Genomic DNA, 16,229 nt, shown 5'->3' on the forward strand with positions numbered 1-16,229 from the left:
CAGGAACAACAGAATGATTTGAAAATGCTAAATGGGTCTGTTTTCAAAACAAATGAATAGCGCTCCCCAATCCCTGACTTTGTTTGGGTTTTTGGGTGGAAATAAGATAAAGCTCTTTTTTTGGTCTGCTGAAACTTCACCTGGTGACGGGTGCATTTGAGAATAAAAAAAAGGTGAATACCTGCATGTTCTGCTTTCTGTGGTTTTAAGACATCATACCAAAATGCAAACCAGGCATTTTGTATATAAGTTGTTCTTTTGTATTGCTGCCAGAAGTATGCTTTATCACCATGCAAATCTGGACTGTGAAAAGTAAACTGAGATGAAGTTACCAATGAAATGACTTTCACAGCTGCACAATAGGCAGTAATGGTATAACACAATACAACTGTATATGCCCCAAAGGAAAAGAAATATAAAAAGTGCTATACACTACAGCAGTCGTATGTCAGTGACTTACATTTACTGTTCTCTACGCTTCAGAAATGCTCCAATACAGATTTTAATTTAGAAAAGTTATCAAACTAATTGGCTTGTTTGTTATACACAGAACTATCATACACTCAAGTACTAAGTATTTCAAGTGTTCATTGTAATGAAGCTAACCTGATTGTGGGCTTGAATACATCAGTGAATCCCAGAGCATACTTGCTGCCTGATTCTAGTCAACCCCAGATTACAAACTGGGTTACAGAAGCAATCATCTCTAACAATCACATCTGTAAGCCTTTCACTGTAAATAATTCTTCCATTATAACATTTTTCACATCAGCAATGGTAACAATGGTATCTGAGACAGATTTCTGCAAGCGACTGGGTGAGTTTAGTCATGGTATACAAAATGTGTGGAATCTAATATCAGAAGTTTATAAAAAAAAGATAGCATTCCATATGCAGGTGCTGAGTGATGCCTTCCTCGGGACCAGGTGAGCCAATATATGATTCATAGAGAGGATGAGTGAAATGTGTAAAATCTGGGTGCTTGAAGTGCTGAGAGTAAGGAAATGTTACTACTTCATTAATCACATGTAGAGTAGCAGCCATACATTCAGCTGCAATAGACACTGTTCACCCCTTAGAATCTGTGGCAACAGAAGAAGCGATTCTTAAGATAAATCACCTGTTTATGCTGTATTGTTGTAACAATTTAAACAGCATTTTTGTTGGCAAATTTGAAAATGTTGCCAGAAGTCCTCATTATAAACTGCTACTAATCAATATAACTTATCCAATTAGTAATAATACATTTCTCAAAAACTCAAAATAATCCATTCCATTATAAATTACATATTAAATTAGATGCACAGTAACACTTCACAGAAGAGGGCCTGGGCCTAACCTCTGTTTCCTGTTTAAAGAATAATACCAACACACACACAAGGGATTTTACAAATCACAAAGGTCAAGCGATATAATGACTACATGATCATCACTACTACTTATTTTCCTAATATATATTATACTATGTAACAGTGCAAGACAAAAGATTGACAAAGATAACTTATACTGTACTTTTCAAATTCTGGTTTGGTTAATAAATGCAGAAAACTGCTTTCTGCTGGAGGGCAAATTAGTTTAAAACCCTCTTTGCTATTTGCTTCCCCCCCCCCCCCCCCCCCCCCCCCCCCCCAAAAAACACACATTTTACTATAACTAATCTCTTGTATTCAGTAAGTCTGTATTCTTGTATTCTGAAATTCTATATGCAACAAGTAGTTTCTGGATTTGTTCTCCAAAATATTTTTTACTTTTAATTTAAAAGTTTTTGTAAATCTTGATGAAGGTGCACGTGCAAAAATGTTGATTTGACTTGTTCATTTTTTTATCTTGATGTTGCACAAATAAAAGCTTTTAATATTTTGGTGCAGATACAATGTTGCATATATATTGAATTTATCCAACACCGAATTCTAGAGAGTGGTGCAATCTACTTTGACTTTGACTGAAATGATATATAAAACGTTTTATTAAAATACATGCAGTGTACTAACGAGGCACAGGCATGGTGGTTTGTGGAGGGGATTCCTCATCTCACTGAGCAAACAGAATAACTGGTGCTTGTGCTGAAGAGGTGGCAACGATGGTTTAAAAAAGAAGAGAACAACCATTTAATATTTTAGTGTAGGCAGTTATCGCATCAACTTTATTATTTGTTCAGCTGAGAGTTATAAGATATAAAAACACTGGCTTCCTTCCTCTGCAGCATTCAGACTACATCCCTAAATGCATCCTTAGGGCTTGTGTCTGTGTCCGTCCGTGATTTGAAAATGAAAAGCAAGATACAATTCCATGTTGTTATTGATACTTATTGTTACAATGGTCATTTGAGTCACCTGACAACTCCATTAGAGGAAATATGAACAGCAGGAAAAATTATACAGTAATAAGTGTTACTGACATGTCTACTAAAATAACTAGCTTAAAGCAAAGTCAATTTACCTGTCAGAAAATACCTCTGCGTCACCGTTCGCTATTTAGCCATTCCAGACAGAAATGTATTCAGTGCTGAAAAAACTTTTTCTTTTTTTGTTAAAGAACAATATATATATATAATATATATATATATATATATATATATATATATATATATATATATATATATATATATAGTGAGCAGGGAGATAGTTAATTTCCTCCCTGCTAGAGAAAAGAAAAAAAAGAGTAAGATGTGAGAATGTAGAGATGTCTTTTGTGTTAATTGCTTATTAGTTATCCCCTGCACCTGGTGTTCATTGTAAATTAGAGCCAGGTGCAGGGTATTTCGAGGAAGCAGCCAGTGCGCTCAGGGCTGCTGGTGTGTGTTTGCTGTATTTGTGTGTGGAGACAAGGAGAGTTATTGTGCTGTGAAATCTTGATCATCTGTGTTGGACTTTGAATGTTTGGACTACCCTGCCGGGTATAGGAAAACCTGTATTATGCACCAAACTTTGCTATTTAAACTGACGATCCCGCTACCTGGAAACAGGGAGAGAATAAAGAACCAGGCCTTGCCCTTTTTGAACTGAGACATCTGTGTGTGTTTCCATTACCAACTGGTATAAAAGACTGCTGTTGTGAGCCCTACTTTGCTACAATACATATATATAGATATATCTATAGATAGATATAGATATAATCTCATTGATAAAATATATTGTTTGTTTGATACAATATTGAAATGGTCTTAAGTAAAAAAGCACATTGTATACTATATCATCAAAATGACAGTTTCTTGAAATTAAAATATCTTATAGGATATAGCCAACTAACAGCTCAAAACAAAAAAGACCATGCTTATAAGAATTAACACTGCATACTGAAGGCTTGCAAGTCTCTTCAGTTTGACAATGTTTGGTTACCACACATTGTTTAAAGATATCTGGATTTCTACAATTCTTTTATTAGCAAAACACTTTTTTTTTTAGCAGCCAACAGAAATCCTTTAGAGTGCTTTGAAACTAACCCTACACAATGACTGAGACTTATATTGTTCTGAAGAAACCACTGCGATTGACAGCCAGTCACCCTGACCCACACCTGGGCTTCTACAGCATCTTTCTCACAAACAGGTTTCTTCTCAATGTTGCACTGGACAGTAAGTTGATCCACTCCATACCTAATAATAGCTTTCTAATGTAAGCTCCAAGCTACTATTAATGGAAAAAAGAGCTTAATGTGTCTAATCTTTTACAACCTTTCTAAATATGTTTTATATATCTAAATGGCATTAATCTGTTTGTATGATCATAGGAATGGGATTTTCAGTTTTACAGTCTGTGTAGAAAACCGCAGGAAGGCGTTCCATATGAACAACTTAAGAATGACTTTTTGTTACTTGAAGTCAAACTGAAAATTATAACTCAAAATTGGGTTGGTAAAGGGAATAATTCTAGAGGTAATATTTATTAAAAAGACAGCCACACGCTATACAGGTAAAAGGGAGCTCCAAGCCATTTCAGGCCACAAAAAGGAAAAACAATGATTTCAAACCAGGGCAGATTGACATAACACCACCACTTCATTTCTGTGCTCAAAGATGTGAAAACTCAAGGTGTGCCATTTCAAAAAGAAAAAAGCTACAGTAGCAATAAATACAACTTCTATTAAACAATCATTTTCTCATGCAACTGCAAGCAAAACCCCCATGATTTACTCACACCATTAACAGCCTGGCAGCTGAATAGAGAGTGCTTAGTGAGCAGCAGAAATGTTTTTTTTCCTCTGAACATTCCATCAAAACATCTCATAAATCCTGTTCTAGTACTCTTCCTGTCTGTGAAAGGCAGCACCTAAATTGCAAACCTTTGTACGTTTTCTAGCAAAGAAACTGTTTTCTGCAGGAAGCTGTGAATTCCCCCTGCAAATGAAACTCATTTAGCAGATTTAGGAGTGCAGGGGTGAGGAAAAATAAAGGAAAAAAAGTGCCGTGACTACAAGGACATGTATGCAGCATGTTTAGTGGATAAAAAATGTGGATTTCACATTTTAATCTTTCTGATTTTCACTCCCTATCTGCTATTTGAGCTGGGAAAACAGAACTGAATCCCTTTTCTCAATAACACAATCACCCAGATAGCAACCCATGATGAGGACTTTTGACAACCTAGTAGCAAATCAAACAGAGTAGTGTTGGCTCTATGAAGACATCTGCACAGGCATCCTAGTGCAATTCTGCAAGTCACAGGGCTGGGCAAATCCATCTGTCCATGGGACACCACAAATTGGTGCACCCAGGCATGTTTAAACAAGCCCCACGTTGACCATTCTGTTTACTGCTACAGTGTGGGGTTAATGTTTTTTTTGACCTGGACAACCCTGGCTGGTCATCATTGATCCATGGGCAGGCTTTAGGTTAAAAAACATGTCAATCCCTAAACTACAGAACTGTTTAACTGAAAGGTTTCTCTTTGTGTTGTTGCATCAGTTTCTGAGAGGGAAAGAGTTAATGAACATGTGCCAACAAAGGAAAATTCAAAATAAAAATGACTAAATATATTCTATATAAACTAAAGGAGGAAGTGCAGCCTAGTGGTCAGAGCTGGGGGTTGGAAACCTGGACACCCTGGTCTCCAATCCCTTCTCAGCCCCTTGACTTGCTGTGTGACCTTGGTCAAGTCACTTTACCTCCTTGTGTTTCAGTTCCAGCCAAGCTGTGTAAAGGGGTACATGCAGGACCCCACTGGAATCGATAAGGTGCAGGCTATCCTGGGTAGATAATTGAAAAAAGTCAAATTAGATTTTCATTTCAACAGAGCCCATGAACATTATTGTCCTTTTAATACTGTGTTCCAAAGTGCATACATGTAATATAGTACAGCATAAACATCATTCGCTTACATGTTTGATCAATACCACTCTGACCATGATGTGACAAACAAAACAGGCATGCACATGTGTCCTGGTTCCTGGTTTGGCCTTTAACAAACAAACACACAACAGTTAACACATATTTATCTATTGTCTGGGAAACAGGAAGTACCCAAGAAAAGTTTGTACCAAATGGTTTTAATGTGACAATTTAGATTTCCTATAAGGTCAGGTAAAAACCTGCTTCAAAATCTGTCCTTAATTCCATATTCCAGAAGAGAGTGACAGCAAGTGACATTTACAAGAAAAGTATTGTAGATGATCCCAAGATATGGCAGGCAATATATCAATTGACCAGGCATATTGTAATCCTGCGATCGTGCAACCTGAAAAGTCTCTCATACAAAAAACTCTCCAGATAAGAGAGATTATGAGCAATGAAGCTCTGTGTTATTTCAATACATGGGAGTCATGAATCACTTAATTCTTAAGTACTACTGTACTTCTCTTAAAGTTCAGTTGTTTATCAATTACTGGTGGCTTTAGGCAATAGTTTTTGTTGTTTGTTCGGTTTTTCAGTTTATTAAGTTTAACAAAAACTCTCTTAAAAACTTAAAGATTCCCCATGCAATCCTTTTTGCAATGAGTGATCAACAATTGCACAGCATAAAACTATTTAAGGACTAAAGATACTTCCAGCCACTGGCCTAGCGATACTGGCATGCAAGCCTATTGGTTATTGCATCATTATTATTATTACTATTTTTGCAGTGATCAGAAGTCATAATTAAGGCATGGTTCATAGTCTGCCAAAAGTCGTAATTACAAGTTTGCTAAGTGCCAATTTCAAGTTGTCAGTAGGTGCAAAAGAGTTACAAGATCAAGTGAAACTCTGACAATAACCTCATCCACCACAACCTTCAAACCAAACCATATCCTTGCAGGAACATGTGAAACACTCATGTGGGAGGAACAGCTAGGGGTATTTATTTATCTGTCCTTTTTACGCATATCATTTCTTAATAAACAGTCACAGACAGCAGCTTTCCAACACCACCATTTATTTTAGGGGGGGAAACATCAAAGTAATAATGGCTTACCAATACTAAAAAAAAATGCATCAATTTTTTATTGAAAATGTCAATCTGGATTTTAATATACCTTTGTAACTTTGCATTATTACTAAATAACACTGGATGTAGAAATAAGAATTACATCAACGAAAATAATAATAAAATACAGCCTCCTAACACAGCACCTTGATAATATTGCAAAAAAAACAAAAAAAAAAACACCCTCAATTATTTTTATAATATCAAATTTGTTCATGTAGTGTGCAGTCTTCAATATACTGAAGTTGCTTGATGGACTTTAGTTTCTTCATAGCACTGGACAACCCCGTTCAGAACAACTCTCTCTAAATGAACATGAATACTTAAAAAGACTACCCAGTCAAATTTACTTCAAATTATATCTTATGTTTCAGTTAAACAAATCAGCTGAACACACACTTTTCAAAAATGTGGGAAATTATAGTACTTTTTTATATAAATAAGGGGGGAGGATCAAGATAAGACAAGTAAGCAGTGTGTTGCTATGTGTGTGAGCTGCTTGAGCAGTGCACGCATACTGTGTTCACACATTTTCATTTTTGGATGTTTGTTTATTTCTTGTGAGCACAATGGTTTGATTCGCTGTGTTTTCTAAATACTGTACTTGACCGCATAAATGAAACACAATTCATGCAAATGACACTCACTTACAAGTTCTTACAGAAATCTAAACCTTAGTGGTGCCCTAGGCTAGTAATAAGCAGCTTTCAGGTCTGAAAATACAACTCCACTAGCTCTCAGATTAAAAAGTGAAAACAAAAATGTAATAATGCAAATGGTGGAAAGGGTAGACCTCAGAGGGCTGTCTTATACAATCACAGGTCAAGACTCCTGAGTAAAACATGCGTTACAGATTCTCCCACTCAGTAATTTATTAAAGCTCCACGTTGGGAGACACTGGCATTGTAAGGGTAGGCAAGTGCCATTCTAATCATGGTACCACTGTACTCGATTTGTTCTGTCTGCCAAAGTATTGACCAGCTGATCACATTTTCATTTCATAACTTTGTTGAAAGCAAGATCTTTCAAATATGCACTATTTTTAATGCAATACGTGATTCTTTTTGCATTTAAAATGAATATTAAATAAACCCATCAGAAGTGTTTTGTAGTCTTTTAACTCAAACAAATATTGTTCTTTGTTAGTTATATCAATCCTGTCACGGCTTTAAATATAAAAGTACAGCTATCAGTATCATCATCAAAAAAAAAAAAAAAGAAGATTACCAAAAAGAATGTTGTCACCAAAACCAGAACAACTGGACTCTAAAGAAGAATGAAACTCTAACAGTACGTACGAAGGTTTGCGCACTCCCAGCATCCACGGAGATAGTACAAAAGAAAAAAAAAACAGAAGCTTGACAAACGAATCCGAACAGTGCAGTGAACTTTTCTCAATAGCTGGATCCTTAACCTCTGTCTAACAGCATCAGTCCAGCTCCTTGATTGAACAGCTTCTTGCATGAAGCCAAGGATTAAGAAAACATAACTGAAACAGTTGTTTGTTTGAAAGACACAAAGTACCTTTTTTTAAAAATAAAGTGCACTGTATGTAAGACTAACTGTGTTTTGGAAAAGACTGCACAGAAAAAGTAATGTGTGTAACAGACCACAACCTGTTTCCCTGGTATATAGTAACTACAATAGTGTTGACACTGACCTTGACCACTGCTATGAAAAAGACATGAATGCAATCTCCTCTTACCTTGTTATAGTAGTGCACCTGGACTGAATGCCACTGCCCATCACTGACACCACCTGGAACTAAGGGAGCTACTGTTGTTACTGCCTCACCTGGAGATAAAGAGCAAAACCAATGTGATTAGACTCATACACTCAAGCAAATGTTTTGTAAACATGGAACCATCATACCTGTGACATTGTCAATGTATGGATTCTGCAATGTCAGTTAACGGTAATGTGTCTGATGCACAATAGACATTATTCCAGTATAGGAATAATGCGACTGACAAATCATAAAAAAATTTAATAAAAAATAAATAAAAAACAGGGACAAAAAACTAATTACACAAAGAGAAGTCTGTTTACCTACAGGCAATGCATGGCCGTTTAACCACAGGAATTTTACTTTTTTTTTTTTCTCTGACGTTATGCAATGTATTATAATTGGAGCAGTTACTGTACGAAAGTGTTTAATGAACATTTATCTAGGGCTGGGGTTGCCTTTGCCAGAATTAACATGAAAAGTGGATTTGATTATGGTTGACCTTTTAACTTTTGGTTTCCCTTTAACTTGTCTTCTTACACTGAATGCTGCATACCCAGCTTTAACTCAAAGTAACTTGATTTTTGTATTTGTTTTTTTTTTTCCTCTCAGTTAGATACGGCTCTTTGTTTCATAATCAGTTTCACAGTGAGGACGCATACAAAAAATGTCTATAAAAGTAGTTGTATTGTAATAAAGTACATAAAAGTTGTTCAACAAGCTAACTTGGTCTTGGAGTGACTGAAATTAACTGTCAATCTAGCCCATAGACTGAAATATAAAGACCATGGTGGGGTGGGGTTATTCATTTGTGGGGCTATTTATCTCTGGTGCCACTGCAGTAGAACAGGGTCATAAAAAACATTACACAGAAACTATAAAAGATACATTTTGATACCTACTGAATATAACAGCCAGATTGCCATTTGAAAGATTTCTCCCCAGTGCTGACATAAGCAAGTAACAAAATAACATTCCCCACAAAAAGGTAAAAGTTTACACCCTTTTTACCAGCCAGCCCTTTCAGCTAACTAGTCTGGTATCGCTGTCCTCTTAACACACAATTATTCTGTATAATCTACTTCAATCTGGTATGGTTTAATTTATCCCAATGGTGTTCTCAAAATAAAGGAGTGACTCTGTTTTGCAAAAGTTGTTGCTTATTTTATTAAATGCCTTATAAAAAAATAAAAAAATAAAAAAATAAAACTGATAATCGTTATCACTGATTATGTTTTTTGCATTATAGACAATAAATAAGAGACACTTATCTCCTCAAAGAGACAGACGTTGTGTACCTCGCTAGCTTGTTTTGTACCTTCTCATTCTGCTGTAACCTGGGAGTTATGAATTAGAATTCAAAAGACCACAGACTTCTATTGCATGGCAGGCAGCTGCCGCACAGGTTTTGTCACAGACTGATGAACAGTGTACAAAGCACTACGTTCATTTGTGACTCAATCTGTCTGGAAGATTGATCATAAAATTTAAATTGAAGTCAAGCACTAATATTTTCTTTTTACAGTTATCCCACTGCTTGATCACTGGTCATAAAATAAAGTTCACAACTGATATGTCTACTTCTAAAACCTTGTTGAATGTGCATTTAACCCATTTGTTGGAAGACCCAAATGTACACAATGCACCAATCCACATGCTTCTCCACTTTGAATTTGGGGGATCTTTATTCGATCTTTATTACACTTACTCAATTTGAACTTTGAACTGTTTATTTTGCTTCCTTTGAGCACTATTCAAAAAGCTTTTAGAACAAAGGTCTAGTCCATTGTTCTGAAAAACAGCCACCAGAAAACACATCTCATATACCATAACTGGCTTCTCTGTGGAGCTATTCTATATACCCAATTAAACCGTAAACAGCCCATGAAAAGAACTGTGATAACTAGTTTTATTTTAAAATAAAACATTTCTTTACTCCACAGTGAGAGATCATGGCAATAAGAGAAGCTGTGCTGCTTTGGGCACTTACTTTACAAAATAAGACAATTGTCCATCTTACCTGCTGAGAAAGTCAGCTGGATCTGCTCGTCAATGATTTCTACTGCAATAAAGTCATGTTTTTCATTAAACCGCCCATTGTAAAGCAGCAAAGCATTCCTTTCCCTGGTAGCGAACCTGCAAAAAAAAAAAAAAGCACAGCAATATTGTTTACTTTTATTGAACCACTAACTTGGATTTTACTGCCACACTGCAACTGGCTCACTACGACAACAAAACATTCTAGGGCTGCAAGTTTTAAAGGAACATGTCAAGAAAAACATTATCTTATGTAGGTTGTGCAGCAAAATAGGCTCATAAAATAGTCTAAAAACAAACAAAAAAATTCCTTAAGACAAAGTTTGCCTTTGTAAAATAATGTATTCAAAATAGAGAAATGTACAACATCACCTATAAAGAAGTATAGAATTCCTAATAATTGTTCATTTTACTGTCTTGGAGGAGATAACTGTATCAAACAACTTGTGTGCCTAATTAGCACTCCTGGTTGGTCTTTAAATATGGAAGAGTCCACATTTTTAATTAAAGCCCCATATACTTTTTGGGGGCTTCAGTCATACTGCAAGCTATTTCTATCAGTGTATCTTTGGAAACATGACAGGGACGCTGAAGATGGGCCTTCAAGTATCCAACCTGAATCCTACACACCCTGAAATCTCCTCTTGATAGCACCATGTAACAATTTTTTTTTTTTTTTTGTTCCTGGGTAGTAAGTGTTATTTCCTAATTGCTTATGCCTCAAAAGTATAGAAAATGGCTATTATTCCCCACAAACTTTGCTTTTGTGACCAGGACAGTGATATTTTGAAATATCACTATTTCCAATGGGAAAACGGGCAAATGTGTGTCTTTTCGTTCACATAAAGTCAGAAAAAAACAACATATGAATCCAAATTAACATGTATTTATACTAAAGTAATACAAAAATGACTACAAAAGATTTAGAAGTGAGTAGTTTTTCGCGATTTATGATTATACTGTAAAAGTTTGTGGGGAATAATAGCCATTTTCTATACTTCTGAGGCATAAGCAATAAGGAAATAACACTTACTACCCAGGAACAAAAATTGTGTTACATAGTGTAGTCAAGACAGTAAACATATGTTAAAGCAAGCCTAGTTATATGACAAGGTTTAGCTGTCAGGCAGCCGATACTGAATGCACTTTCCCGACCACATTTTAATGTAATGAAAATGGTCAACTATATATCACTGCACTATCTACAATTATACAGTAATGCAAAGTATCAGAGAAAGCAAAGAGCCCAGTAGCCCTACTCTTGTTACAAATGTGCCCCATGGGCTCACACTTTTCACAAGACAACATGTTGTAAAAGAGAAAGACACACCAGGCACTTAGCAGTTTACAATGACTCAAAAGCATTTAGTAAATTCCATTCGAGCATTCAAGACCCTCCCCCCTTTCTACTGAACCTAGAGTAGTCAAACATTGTCCATTCATTGTTCAAATGCTAACCAAGAAAACTGAAATGAAGCCCAGTTGAACCCTATTTCATTTTGCGCACCACTATGTGGTTTGTGGTGTATAAAGTTAAAATAACATATACTAGACGAGATGAGCTTCATAAACTAAATTGTACTACAGAAGGCAGGGGTGCACCAACCAGTAAGTTTATCCCCAAATAGACAAGGTTGTGGAATAAGTATTAAAATACAAAACAGAAAGTGTTTAGACTACCTATGCACTAAAATGAACTCACCTTTTCAAAAATCTTTACCAACTGCACTCTTTGTATAACGTCTTACAAAATAAATATTTAAGTTGAAGAACCTCAATGTCTAGAACAGGGAATACACTGCTTTGTACAGTTCTTCAACCCTCTTTTGTCACTAGAAAAGAAAGCATACTGGAAGCCGCAGTTCAAAATCAAAAATACTTTGTTTTACGCTGCCTGGCAACACAAGAGCTCATCAGCATTGCAGATTGGATTCAAGATTACTTCAACAGCCACAGACTTGTGACTGAGGAAGCGCAGGTGTGAATGAACCCCTCTCGCTTTACAAGCTCGTAATACCCTTGTGCCTCAGGTGCATGAATTCCATCGTTCACATGCCCAATTTAAACGGTTTGTGGTAGGAAAAGGTGGAGCAAGTCTGTCCTCCAGTAGAATTACATGTAAATATAAAAACAGAAGTAACAATAGGGCAGGAAGAATTTTAACTGCATTATGACCACGTAGAGAAGCAGATATGGAAAAGTGCTGAGGGTCTGCAGTGGCCATGTGCAGTCATTTTCGTTATTTTGTTAAGTTGTATGCATGCAAATTTTCTTGGTTCCCGAATCTGAAAGCATGCGTTATTAATTTATTTTTATTTTTTTTTAAATCATATGGAAAAAGCTTTTATTTTACTATATTTAGAATTAGCATGTCAAAATTAAAGTTGGCTAAAGTTGTGAGAAACAGACCACATATTATTGTAAATAATCTAACTAAAACACGATCCTGAATGACTTTTATGGCTATGCCCATGGTTTTGTACTTACATGAGGGAAACAGTGAAGTGAAATCTCTGTCGGAGCCCCTTGAAGGTGACAAAGGACTGAGGAGGGAAGCTCCTGGTGGTCATCTCACAGTACGGCCGCTCATACTCTCCAGGAGGGCACTCACACCTGAATCCACCTATCAGGAGGTTGACGCAGGTCCCTCCATTCTTACACACACCAGGAGAGCAGCGCCCAGAGCGTGTGTTCACTTCACAGTGCTCTCCTTGAATAAAAACGATGTAAATTTAGTTACAATAATTAACAATAAAAACAGTAACACCGCACATTCAAGCATCAAACTTTAGGCATGATTTTTGGTTTTCTAGCGTAATTGAGATTTAAATGTGTAGTGGTTTAGCGAGTAACTGCTCAAGCCTAACAAGATTAGTCTTAACAACAACATTTCTAATTGATACCATTTGCTGGAAGTAGAAAAGTATGGGGAGTACATTTTTATGTCTTTAAATGAGCCATTTCTAAAATTTAGGCAAGACAGATAGCTAGTAATTCATATTGTAGTCGCACAAAAAAGGTGAGCTGCATCAAAGATACATGGATAAAGTATTCAAAAGAAAGCCTAGTAAGCTCATTATTGAAGATGAAATGCTTGTATGAGTAGGCTAGGCGCTGAGCTATTCATATGCCAGGCTAAGACATGCAAATTGAAATCAATGTTATCGGTCCAACACCACTTCAAGTTCGGCTTTGATATATAATTGAGCCTATTCATTGTGAACAGTCATATGTAATAATATAAGAAAGGGGTAGAGACAACACTAAAATGAACAGATTTTCTTATTTCATAATGTTGAATAAGTTACTTCCTCAAGAAAAGAGACTTCACAGCAATAAAAAATGTTTATGTTTTATTGATTGACACAACACCAGTAAATCAGTAACTGTACCAATCTAAACTGATGATGAAAGCCAGATACAATGTTCAAAACCAATTACTGATTTACTAATCTGAATCACGCCAATAAAGATGAGTACCATACACACTTAATATAGTATTTTGATGCCTTTCAGCATATAAACTGTCTGGTTATTTTCTAAGCAGTACAGAGTCCCATTAACAAATATACCAAAACATAACTGAAAATAAAACTCTAGTCTCTAAGGCTGCTTAAATCTTAACCTGTAACCAAGTATTGGATAAATTGTTTTCTTTTGTTCAACGGGTCATATCGTTCAAGAACAAATTAATCTAAAGATTAAAAACTGTGATTTCATACACAAAGTATGTCATTTTATATTAATGTGACTTGCACATATATATATATATATATATATGATAGAATATCTATATATATATATATATATATATATAATATATATATATATATATATATATATAGTATATATAATATCAATATTTCCCCTTTGAATTCACTCAGCACAAAGGGATGTTATGCATTTATCCGTTCTTTGATCACCCAGTTGCATGAACAAAAACCATTTGAGTGTTTTTCATCGCTTCCAAAAGCATCTGTAATTTCCCACAATATTTCTGGTTGAGAACTTGAAATGTATGGTGGTGTATTAAAACATTTGTTTGATATGAGTAAAATGTAACCCTAAAAAGTATTGTCTTTTGGTTACTGCGAATAATATAGGCCAAGAATGGCATTTGTTTCAATTCTGTTGTTTCCATTAGAAAATCCCCCAGAAAAACCAAAACACTTTACTTCTGTTAAAAGATTAACCTTGACAGAAATGGGATTTACCTTTCCAAATAGATTAGCACACATGTAACTGTAACTCACATTGCAATTACAGCAACCAGGCTTTCACCTGACAGACAGTTCAGAAATGGAATGGTCTAATTTTGCTAAACAACAGATTTAGTGTCAAGAGAGACACTTGCAAATCTGACAAAGTCTTCTTAATGCGGATGTGAAAACACACGTACTGACAGGCTTCTACGTATAAGATTTAATTTCCTAAAATATGGAATAAATTGGATCACGATAAACACCCTTCTCTTTTTCTCTGTTTTAATGACTGTTGGTAATTGTTTTGTAAGGATTGATTGATGCGTGCTACATGAACTTAAGGTCTGATGACCATAAAAGAAAAAAAAAATAGTATGTATTGATGTGAGGAATGTTGCATCAGTAAAGTACTTCAGGATGGTTGCATTAAATATAATTATTTTGAAATATATTACACTTTTATACACATAAAAGTAGTAAAACTAAAAGAGTTTCCGACTAGAAGTCTTTCTCAGTGTCTTCAATTGAACTGTACAACTAAAAAAGCAAGAACGAATAATAAGTGATAGTAAGAGGAGATACCACCGGAATGCTAAACATATTGACGCTCTAGGCACTTTTATACACCAGCCCGCAAAGATTCAAAGAACGCAAACCACAGCTGTTTACTTGACAAGCTGGCTCTACAAACGTATTTTGCTTCTAATATATTTATTTTTTTGGGGCGGGGGACGACATATACATTTCATCCTAACAAAACAACTACAGAAGACAGTAAAGCAGCTATTTGTGAATTTCCTATCAGTTATATGAGTAAAGTATTAGATATTATAAATGACTTGGCCCATAACTGGAAGGCAACAGAAGTCCAATGTACTTCCCCAACTGTGAGCTATGGGCCAAAGGAGCCTGTTGCTAGCATTTGATCTTTATATACACAGAATACAGACTTTAGTCTTTCAGTTCAGAACCAACGACTGCAGCTGGACATGAAACCTCACCCTCAGACATATAGGCCACACTAGCCCTGTGGATGCCTGGTTAGTTTTCTGAGATTATTACTGATGTCGGTTCCCAAAACAGAGAGGTCTCTTGAAATGAAAATGCAGGACTTGCCTCCTACATTTGAAATTGTTATTTTGAAAACTAGCAGCCTGCAAATAATAGTTTGACCACTTCAATTATAGTTTAATTTTGCTGTAAGTGCAAATTATAAGTGAATTTCGGGTGCAGTTGGAGATGTTCAATTGCAATAATAATAGTAATCATGCAGTCCAGCAGCAGTTACAGTTTAGTTAAACTGCACTGTCTTTCCAATGGTTCCCGAAGGGCTCTGAGTAACCATACTTTATGGAGCAAAGGATGTGAGGCCGAATCCAGGTAATTACTTAACTAGATCATCCTTTTTCAAAAAACAGCTCAGTTTACTTTTATTATCAGAAACAGAAGCAGCATGGAGACAGGCCTACTGTCATCACCTACACAAATTTATAATAACTACCTGAAGTTGAACTGTGACCTTCAAAGCACCATCAGGAGACAGATTATTAGTCTATAATTGCCCTATGGAGGAAGTTCATGGCAAGCGATATGTTTCAGCTAGTGCTCAATGTTGGTGAAATAGTTGCATGAGAATTATACCTTTTCATCACTTTTCATCATTATTCACAAAATATCTGATGTCTCTGAAAAAGCCTTTAGAACTCCCGGAGTTGAGCCAAATTCCAGGAATTACAACTCCAAAAAGGTATAATCTGCTGTTCAGACCTTTCAAAAAGTGGCCTCAACAGTGCATTTTATGAGGAAGTACATGTATAGCTTCCTGCTATACTGCATTCCATTCCATTAGTCTGTTGAAGCCACATA

The 16,229-nt window shown here is 35.8% G+C and overlaps 1 protein-coding gene across 3 annotated transcripts in view; it reads right to left on the bottom strand.

The window, feature by feature from the left end:
- Positions 1–16,229, bottom strand: part of celsr1a (cadherin EGF LAG seven-pass G-type receptor 1a) — a 101,400-nt gene that overhangs the window by 37,585 nt on the left and 47,586 nt on the right. For 2 of the 3 annotated variants that reach the window (XM_041254886.1, XM_041254885.1), the window contains exons 3-6: positions 12,649–12,871; positions 10,145–10,260; positions 8,104–8,192; positions 5,104–5,184 (exon numbers count right to left, since the gene is read on the bottom strand). In XM_041254886.1, coding sequence (XP_041110820.1) covers positions 5,104–5,184; positions 8,104–8,192; positions 10,145–10,260; positions 12,649–12,871 — 509 coding nt within the window. The remainder of the gene's footprint in view (positions 1–5,103; positions 5,185–8,103; positions 8,193–10,144; positions 10,261–12,648; positions 12,872–16,229) is intronic. The other variant, XM_041254887.1, reaches the window with a different exon arrangement.

The sequence above is a fragment of the Polyodon spathula genome, chromosome 7 (genome assembly GCF_017654505.1).
Source record: "Polyodon spathula isolate WHYD16114869_AA chromosome 7, ASM1765450v1, whole genome shotgun sequence".
NCBI classification, from domain to species: Eukaryota; Metazoa; Chordata; class Actinopteri; order Acipenseriformes; family Polyodontidae; genus Polyodon; species Polyodon spathula.